The following is a 10594-nucleotide window of genomic DNA, read 5'->3' as shown; positions in this document are numbered from 1 at the left end:
CCTTTTAAAGTGATATAAACTTTTAGGGACCATACTTATTTTATTTTTTTCCAACTCAGAAAGGGTGGGACTGTGGTAAGTGACCAATCTTCGTTTCGTCCTTGAGCCGAAAGCTGAGGCCTAAAGATAGAATCAGCATCTATGCTGATGCAACCTTGTTGTCGAAATCACAAAACCCGTACCACTTTATATATTTTCAATATATTTCAGATTTTATTAAGGATAATTGAAAAGGTTGTGTGGTGAAAAGGTTGTGTGGTTGAATTTGGATGCAGGTGATGGGCTTTTGAAGCTTCACGATGATGTACAAACATGTGGGTATCAAGATGTGCAAGTGATGTGGCAGATGCTGAGTGGAGACAGAGACAACCACCCGCCGGCCAAACGCAAGCACCAAAGACATAGACCCTTCCGGAGAATTTTCGAGTGGTCTTCTAACAATAATAGTAGTAAAACCTCACCGCTCTCTTCAAATCATGCATGCGCATAAAAACAATGAGACTCACGGGACCCCAATCAGATACTACATATAATAATAATGTGTTGCTGCCGCTGCTGCTGTTCAGCATCTCACATTATTGGCATCATATTTTACAGCCAAATTGTTGCCAACACTTGCAGTGGCACACTACTGTTGTAGGTGTCAATCGCAGTATAAGATGGATGAAATATGACACTACGTATGTGTAAATATAAATAATATTTTCCCTGAAAAATGAAAGAAATTAAGAGCCTCCCTAGTCCCTGTATAATGTGTACTTGTGGCGAAAATAACATGCATCATATATTACGTACGTGATGGTACGAGAAAGCCTATCAAGCCATAGAGTTCACAATATTGTTGGCTTGATGATCTTCAAGGATGCCGTGAACTTCCAACCTGAATTGACATTATATATGATTCAAGGGATTAAGATTATTGTTTTGCGGATACTTGGTTCAGGAGAGATGGTAGATATCATCTATCTTCTCCTACTCGTCTTTTCTCACTCAATTGTTGACATGTGGACTTCACTATTATTTAAAACTCAATATTTAGTATGTTGGAAATCCTCTCTCCTTCCTCTTTTAACCCTAAATCTACAAACTCTATAGCCGCAAGACACAGCAGGGGCATTTTTGTATATGTAAAAGACAATTTCGAGTAGTTTTGTAAATATTGAAACTTCTAAAACCTAAAAATTTGCCGACCTCATCTTTAGTCCTCTTTCTCTCCAATTAGAGGCCGTGATCTTTACTAATGACGACAATGAAGTTCTAAAGGAAATAGAAAGAGAGACTTGAAAATTATTCAGACTTCAATTTTGTATTGTTTTTGTTCACTTTTGTATATTTAAAATTCCTAATTATAGGGGTTATTATTGTAATTAGATTTATTTCCCTTATTGTCCGGGATTGTATTGCCCTCTATTGTATAAATATCACTTCCTTGTAAGAATAATAGAATCACTATTCTCCAAATTGACTTCGCACCAGGGCCTGGTTAATAATAATAAAAAAAAAACACCAAACCCTAATCCTAGGTCATGTCACTCGGACCCAGCTTTTCTGCCCTCCTACTTCCCATACACTCTCGTCCCCTCTAATTTTGTCCCCTCCAATTTTGACGTTGTTTAATCGTGACCGCACAAAGAAGAGGGAATGAGAATGTATGGGAAGTGGAAGGGCAGAGAAGCCAAAGTCCTATGTCACTCACCCAAAAAAGGCAACCCTAGACATCTCGGTCTGCAGGCTCTTGACCCATAGATCCAAGATTTCATTCCAATCAAAGACAACTTAATGTAGCGTTTGGTATGCAAACGGGACGGGACAGAACGAAGGTTCCGTGTCATGTTTGGTACGCACAGGACGAAACAGAATAGTTGTTCCGTTTTGTGTTTGTTATGAGCAGGACGGAACGGAACCTAAAGATTAAAATACTAACTTACCCATGCATCATATGCCTTACAATAAGCACAAGAAAACCCCAATTAATTAAAAACCAGAAAACTTTCAACAAGCTATCAATCCCAAATTGTCTTGGATGTAAGCTACACAGAGGTTAAAGACAGGACCAGTAATTTTGTGGGCAATTTCAGGATTGAACATAATCTGACTTCGATGATCTGGTCGAAGATAATGAAATTCTTTGGGCAGATGGTAGAGGTTTGAAATTCAACACCAAGGAAAGGTTTAAAGTTTAGTTCTTCAATTCCAAATCAATAGTAAATGCCCTCACTTTTCCATAGGAAAAACTAAATGGAAACAAAATCCCATAGTCAATCAAACATTATCCAACACTTCGCACAATTAAAAATTACTTGAACAGAAGCTAATTACACAAAAACACCCATAACATAGACAATCAGCAGAATTAAAAATTACTTGAACAATTAATCCCAATTCAAAACCCTAGATTATGAATCCTAACCAAACTAGATCATTCATTATATCGTATCATCCAATCCTTTCAAGCTCCCTCACCAACTCCTCAATCTTGTTCGAGGAAGCAGCCAACTGCAACTTTTTTTGGTGCAAACTCTTCTCCTGATCAGCAGCAGCCACCCTGGCAAGATCTAGAGCCTCTCGAGCCTCTTCCTTGCCGAATCGGAGCTGGACAACCTCACCCTGAATTTCAAAAATGTCCTTCTCAGCCTGTATGCGCTCCATACGTCGTCGTCGTCGTCGGCTTGGCTATGGTGACGGCACCGGAGAGACCGAGAGGCTACATAATCACAATCAGATCAAACCTGGAACGGAGATGCAGAGCTGAAAGTTCACAGAGAGGCCACACGGAAGAGGATGAGGAGGAAGGTTGCGAAGGGGAGATGCAGGGATGAACAAATTCACAGCGGCAAAGAGGAGAAATGATAGTTTTTTAGGAGGATGAAATGAAGACAGCGGCAGAGAGAAGAGAAGATTGTTTTTAAGGTTTATTGAATGATTTAGATGGTGTAATTTTTGAAAAAGATATGGGGTATATTTGTCTTACAATGGTAAAATATTGTGTTCCACAGATGTGGAACAACCCGTTCCAGGGGGGAGGTGGGACGCAAAAACACCCAAAATATGTTCGTGGAACAGCTCGTTCCACCCATTTTTTGGCTCACCAAATGCGGGACGGAACACCTTGTCCCATCCCGTCCCACGTACCAAACGCACCCTAAGTGACCCGCAAAGAAAAGGGAGAGTACTAATTTACAAATTTCCTTGAACTCGCAAAATTTTATTTCCAATCTTGGACACACCAAAAATGTGAAAGAAAATTTCACATTCCCAAATCCATTATCCTGTCAAACCATAAGCCTCTTTAGTGTTACCGTCACTATTACTAGTTGCAACAACTTAGTGGAGAGTATTTTTCCACCATGAATATCATTAAACTTCCAATCCTTAACAAATCCTTAACAAATGAGAGATCAGTGCGCGAGTTACACCTTAATTGTTTGCATTGCGACAAATATTTTTGAATGTATTGATAAAGAAACCATTATGCAACTTTTCAAAGAAATGCAAAAATTGAAAACTACCGTAGAACCATGTGATCAATTATTTTTTAAATTACAGGATGTAATTTATTAATTTGTAAGACTCATGTTAGAACTCATGTATGTAAAAGAGAGTTAAGAAAAGATTAAAGAAAAATAATTCATCATCTTCACAATAGCAACCACTCCAAATGAAAAAACAAAATTCTGCTACCAAACTGTAACTTCTCCTCCAAGGAATTAAAAAAGAAGTTAAAAAATGCATAAAATATCATCTATGAAACAAACTAAATCACAGTGCAAAGTCTTGCAAACGAACCAATCCATCGAGTGTTTGGTAACATTACGCTTCCAAAGATAAGAGAATTACAAGAATCATCGTTCAACGCGGACAAAATACTCATCGACAGAAAGGAATACAATCATCTCGGTTTATAATTCGATTAAAAGGAGTATTGTGAAAGGCCAGAAAACAAAGGGGGAGCGAAAAGGCCTTCTGCTTTCTCCTCTTTGTTTCTTTGGTAGAGAGTCCCTACAGATGTACAAATAATGAACTAACTTTTCTTTAACTGGCCTTCGTGTTCTTGCATTAATCAAATATCCGATGAAACTCCTTATAGACAAATTCGGCTTTGTAATGAATCTGCCATCCAACCGAAAAATCCTGCCAAACCTCGAATGCAAAATGTGCCTGCAATGCCTTTATATAATAGTCATCACCACTTGGTCGCAAAAGGAAACAATAGAAAGAAAATATAAGCAAAATACTTGAATGAAATTATTAATTTTTGTAAAGACATTCCTATTTTGAAAAGGTTAGAGAAACTGAAATCCAACTGATAACGGAAAATATATTGCATGACTATAGGTCATGATCAATGCTACATGTTTAAACACGGGGGCTAAAATGTCTATGGTTGTGTAACCTGGTGATTTCTTTGTTATTTTTCTTATTTTTGATTTGCATGACTATAGGTCACGATCAATGATAAGTGTTTAAACACGGGCTAAAATGTTTATCGTTGTGTATCCTGCTGATTTCTTTGTTATTTTTCTTATTTTTGATGAAACAATCGGTGGTTAAGTAAGAACAAGTCTTCTACAAAGTTTAGATCTCGCTACTTAATCAGAACACACAAACATTGGGTAGGTCTAGTAGAAATTGTTTTGAAGTTCTCCATGTCAAGACTAGGACGACTCAAGAGTTACATAAAAAGCATGCGCAAACACATGCCCGCCATCCATGTGCAGTCCTATCTATTAGCACGATGATCTTCAAACCAATAATGGAGGTAGAAAAGGTATATTTTAATTCAGTAATTACCTGTACAATAGATGCATCAAAATAGCTCATCATGAACCGCCTAGCAGTACCTTCCGTGGGTCAAGTTGTCCACTGCAGTAACTGGAAGGGACAGCAGACAGTTCCTGCCTTCCTTTCCATTCTTCACCAGGTTTCAAAGTAATAGGCTTTTCCACACAAGCAGCCTGGACACACAGCATATGCTTGTACTCATCATCCCCCAAATCAGTAATTGCCTTTGCTTTCTTATCCCACGGATTCCAGACAACTGCAGCAATGCAAAAGGACAATCTGATTAACACTAAAGATGACTTTTGTTTTGTATGCCCGTAAGCCCTTTAATAAAACACGCAGACCTTCCACATTTACTCAATTGACTTAATATCTAGCATGGATAAGACAGATGGCTTCTTGTCAATTCTTTTAAAAGTCTAAAAACCTCATAAAAGCATGTCTAAAACTGCAGATTTTCTTTGATAAATTCCTTGACATAATAGTTTTGTAACAAAAGAAATTGACTGATCAAAACTCACCAGCATCTGGAAGCCCGTCCTTCCGTAACACAAATGTTCTCTTCCTTTCATGGTCCAGAATAGCAATTTTTGTAGGCGTGCTGAGATAAACTTTGTCCACCTTGACAATAAAAAAACATCATTTAGCAACAAATAAACAGAAATAAGAACCAAAACAACAGTGGAAAACATCAATCCTCGAAACACTAACCTCAGACTCAAATGTTATTGCATCCCCTTGCTCAGTAAATCGCTCTCTATTCTTCAGGTTATCCAGATAATCCCGTGTCTCCAGTCCTTCTACCCGCACTTCACTATATAAAAGCAACATGACAGTCAATGCACAAACACTAAGGAACACTTTGCAGAGAAGGATTGTTTTGATGCAGAGGCCCCCCAAGAAACCGTGTACCATGGATTATTTTGATGCACATACAACAGAAAGGAAAACTTTCCAGCCATGGATTAGACGCACATAGAGGCCTCCAATGGGATGTATACCATGTCTGACATGATTCATCCATAGGTATGCATTAAACAGGTCTCTCTAAAATTCGAATAATACTTAGATTAAATTCTGTCATTTAAACTATCTACTGCTCTACTACTTATTAAGAAAACAGGGACAAATACTTTCAAAGGAAGATAGAATAAACACCGTCGGGAAAACACCAGGAATTTGCCATTGAATCATTAGTAAGCAATGGACCTCCAAAACGTCTACTGCCATATTTCAAGAGAAAGGTTTCTCATGACTGATGTAGTTTATTTCTCATTACAAAATTTCAAAATAGGGACTTCCATAATGTTATAAACCCATACATGATATGCATTCATACTTGCATACACAGAAAAATGTGTGATAAATTTCCCCTGAAATTCTTTAATATTATTAGACAATATATTCAGATTAATTGGCTACCAGAATATGTCTTGCCATGTTTAGAAATGGATGTTACTCTAACAGATCAAAAGTCAAAACTTAAACATATCGAATGACTGTCACCCTAACATATCATTTTATCCCTTCCATTCTCACAATCCGAAATCTGACAGGAATTACAACCTGGTATTTAAAAAAAAATACATATGGCTTATATAATGGTTAAACAACAGCAAAGATGGCGAGCAATATAACAGCATATGTCTACAATGCCTTCCAGTTCTTGTCAAAGAAAACTATGCAGGAACGCTAAACTATTTGATTTAAACAATTCAAACAACGGCAAGAAATTGTATCTTTAAACCTGATATCAGTTACGGCCAGATAGGTGTGATAGGCAAATGTGAATGTAAACGACCTTCCATCAGTGTTTGTATTTCGGATGCGAGAAGTCAACATCAAATCCCCTCCTGGTCCCAAAGTTACCCTAAGGCGAAATTCATATCTGCAAGTAATTGCTATTACATCATTATTTAACCAAGCAATGCAAAACAGAGATCCACTGAATAATTAGAATTCAACCAAACAGGTATCCAGGAATAAAAAACATGAATAAGAGGAGTTGACATATTTAAAATCTAACACTTCATAGACAGTAGAGTAGTATTTTAGTTAACTGGTTGTGCAAGATAGCACCATAACCATATATGACGTGTATCTGTATGTGGTCGTGTGTGTGTGTCTATACACGAGCACAGCTCTGACATTTGCCTGTTACATCCACCAGGAAGAAACGGCACGCTACCTTATAGCTTAAGTAAACATGCAATTATCAACTTTAAGTAAAATACCTATGAGGCCAGATCTTTGCATCCTCTTCAGAGGGTTTGAGGATTAAATCAATGAAAGCCTTGTTACCGCTGTTTGTTGGGAAAGGCGGGGGATCGTGATCAATACTCCAAAGTCTATTCCTTGCAAATCCATGTTGTTCAAGAGAACCATGACTTCCAAACTGCATATGAACACTATTTATGTTCAAAACAAATAGAAAGGAAAAGTAACCAAAGAATGAAAGTAGAGATAAACGAAGAAGGACACCTACTTGAGGAAAACATATTGGGATTCCGCCACGGATAGCCTTAGGAGACTTATAAGTAGCCTGCAAGAAGCAAGAATTTATATTAGAAAAGGTGGGAAAAAACTCACAGCTATGCTAGATCAGCAAGCATTACTTACTGAAACCCAATATTAGACATGGGTGGTGGAACTGACATAACACATAGCAGACATCTGTATGATTCTCAACATCCATTCTCCGAATTTCCATCATCTGAGTTTGGTTCTTTTAATTATATGTCCTCTCAAAGCTACAAAGGTCTCTCTGTTTTCTACTCATAATAAGCCTGGAGTACCCTGATACGGCTGCAACAGGATTATTATGCAAGCCTCCATACAAAACGCATCTTCCTACTGCTGCAAGACTATGTAAAATTTCACCATACTTCACGTCTTTCCAAAATCAGTACCATTTTCCACATCCCTCATAGCCTTTTCAATTTTTTCTCATTGTCTTAGAGCTTTACAGAAAAAAGAGGGGCAAGAGACAACGGAGGAAACAATTTGTCAGAGAATGAGGTGGAGGTCTGAAGTGTCATCATTGATTATTTACTTCCCTCAAATATAAATAGTCTATGACAAATGGACTTTATTTATGGTTTACAAAAAGGGAAAGGAAATAAAAGGTCACAGAAAAATAATTGGTGAATGGGAAGTAGCATTTTCCAAAGCCACCCAACTTTCAATTTTCTGCAGCTGTTTCTTATTTTAAAAGTGTGCCTTCCATTTTTTTCAGCTCGCACATATGCATGCAATCAAAATTTATCTAAAATTGTATTAGCAAAAGGATTTAATATAATTAGTCTACATAGTTTGCTCCATGACCTTTACCATTTTACAGAGTTATGGGCTTTATTCATTTCTCACTCCCACTCCCTCCTACCTGTATACTATCAAAGATAATGAGAATATAACACTGGCCTAGAATTTGATCCAACTTTTATTGTTTACTTTTTCTTATTGTTTCCTGAGAAGATATTTTGACGTAGATGAAAGTAAGCAAGAGATAAAGGAATTCAAAAGACAAAATAAAGAATCTGTATCTGTCATAATCACAATGTTACAATTTTCAACCACTACAAGTCAAAACCTCCATAAAGGCATAAACATCCAACCCTAGAGAGTTATGATAGCATCAAATATCAAGCACCTTTATGACTGCAACCCTACATAGGACATAAGATAATCTGGACAACATCTCTACTGAAATCTTATACCTTGCTACTAACGAAAAGCAAATCTTCCCCATATTCATTTCTCCATGATGTAACTTGACCCCCATACAAATATACCTGTTTCAGAAGTATAAACAATGTTTATCAGTAATCTTTCTGTCAAACCCAAGAACTGTTGCAGAAAACAGAGAGAGAGCACCCAGAGAGACTCAAGGTAAAGCCCAATATTTGAAGAATACATAAGATTGAATAAGGAATACAATAAATAAAAATTCAGCACTACATCAATCTAGTCAAGGAAACACAATACTTTTTCTTGTAAATAACGAAATGATAAAACTACACAAGGCAACATTGTCAAGACAAGATTAGTGGTGTCATTTGACATGTCCTCCAGCACGTTAGCAAAATCAATGAAAACCTGCACATGCTCACGCACTAGCATAGGAACACAAATAGAGACCAGAGGCCCAGAAAATATTCTTCTGTGGGAAATTTGAAATAAAGAGTATCAACAATGAAGGGGTTAGAGGGACACATAAGTAAAAGGCACATGAACTTTTATTTGGCCTGAAAAGGTACACAAATTTGTTTATACCTGCATATCACAGGATAAAGAGGTAACTGGTAATGCACACTCTTGTTAAGCAAGAAAGCTTCAAATTAATTGGACTACCATCCTTTTACCCCTCATGATTTCCTTTTTATTTCCTTACATCTTTTTCTTTTGTTATTTATCAGATGAAAACTACTAATAGAAGCGGTGTCTCACTTATTTGTATACCTGAGTACACTGCAGAGAAACTAACCAGGCATTCAACAAAATCCCATAACCCAGTAACAGATCAATAATCGCACATTTTATCGCCAAAAAAAGAACCTATCCTGAATTGAATACCATAACACGTTTCAAATCATTTGTCTATTAAGGACACTAAAAACTGAACCCAGAAGCCTATTCTGACTCGGTTGATCATCATTCTTCATCATAACGAATCCCAGTAGGAATTCCATCCCACTATAACTTGGGTGCGATGTCACACACTCAAAATGGCACACAACTAGTGCTAAGATGTACTTGAAATATAAATAACAAAAAGAGTTTTCAAGAAACCGAAGCTAATCATAATTAAGCAAAATGTCTAAACAGCTATACAAACGCAAGAAAATGGCTACTGAAATCAAACATTACTAGGTTGAAAATTGAAATTCAATTTTTCCTTTCTGATTCTATCTGTTATTGTTCATGGAAATTGTAATGCCATAAATACAGACAAAGCTCATCCTATATCCAACAAAACCCAATAAATTAAAAAACCCGGATACAATTTCACATGAATTAAATTGAAAATTCGGTTTGAAATTCTAATAGACAGAATCCACCAGCATTCCCTAGACAAAGCGAAGGATAGAGGAAATAATCAAGAAACAAATAAATCAGCGACAATAAAAAGAGGAAAATCAGAATCAGAAAACGTTGAAGAAAATGAAAAAGGATCGGAGAAAGAGAAGGGTCGGTGGTGGGTGGTACCTCCGCGGAGTAGCCTCGAACCTCTCTGAGGACGACCTTGTTAAGGCCATTCGCGCCCTTACAGTGCTCCACAAACACCCTCTCTCTCTCCCGGACGCCGGAAGACATCTCTCTCGCTTTCTCTGTCGCTCTTCAATATTGTAACTATATGCCTCCTTCCGTCCCTCGTATATAATATTTTTCAGTTGGGTTGGGAAATCTTTATATTTTATTCGGTGATTTTGCGATATTATCCAACTTTTTACGCTTTCGGTCCAAAATAAGGGGTGTATTCAATTGAGATTTTAAGGGATTTTAAATTTTTTAATGAATCTAGGGGTATTCAATCAGGATTTTAAGTGATTCTCTGAAATTTTAAGTGTATTCAATTAGAATTTTAAGATAGTTTATTAAAATCCTTAGAAATCTGGGTGTATTCAATTAGAATTTTAAAGAAGTTTATAACATTCCAGCTGTATTCAATTAGAAATTGATTTGAAAGAATTTAAGAAAGTTGAGGAATTAGAGAGAATTAGAGAGATTTCGTAGTGTATTTTAAGTATCTACAAATCTCACCTCTTCCCATGAGATTTCAAGGGAATTGAATCAAAATTTTATATGGAATCTC

At 36.9% G+C, this 10594-nt stretch overlaps 1 protein-coding gene across 2 annotated transcripts; it reads right to left on the bottom strand.

Annotated features, from left to right (window-relative positions):
* Window positions 1-3774: 3774 nt before the first annotated feature.
* On the bottom strand, window positions 3775-10170 carry LOC126612362 (putative glucose-6-phosphate 1-epimerase). Of its 2 annotated transcripts, none has more exons than XM_050280759.1 (9): window positions 9988-10170; window positions 8499-8573; window positions 7268-7324; window positions 7017-7177; window positions 6530-6670; window positions 5494-5596; window positions 5304-5403; window positions 4792-5038; window positions 3775-4167 (listed from the first exon to the last, which is right to left on the bottom strand). In XM_050280759.1, exons 1-8 carry the CDS (start codon window positions 10093-10095, stop codon window positions 4821-4823), a joined length of 963 nt encoding a protein of 320 aa, XP_050136716.1. In that variant the 5' UTR covers window positions 10096-10170; the 3' UTR covers window positions 3775-4167; window positions 4792-4820. The 2 variants fall into 2 exon arrangements, with proteins under 2 accessions (XP_050136716.1, XP_050136715.1); XM_050280758.1 differs by having other exon boundaries at window positions 3775-4158; window positions 9988-10169.
* Between the last annotated feature and the right edge of the window lie 424 nt (window positions 10171-10594).

Source organism: Malus sylvestris, chromosome 17 (genome assembly GCF_916048215.2).
Source record: "Malus sylvestris chromosome 17, drMalSylv7.2, whole genome shotgun sequence".
NCBI classification, from domain to species: Eukaryota; Viridiplantae; Streptophyta; class Magnoliopsida; order Rosales; family Rosaceae; genus Malus; species Malus sylvestris.
This window is presented reverse-complemented; position numbering and strand designations above follow the sequence as displayed.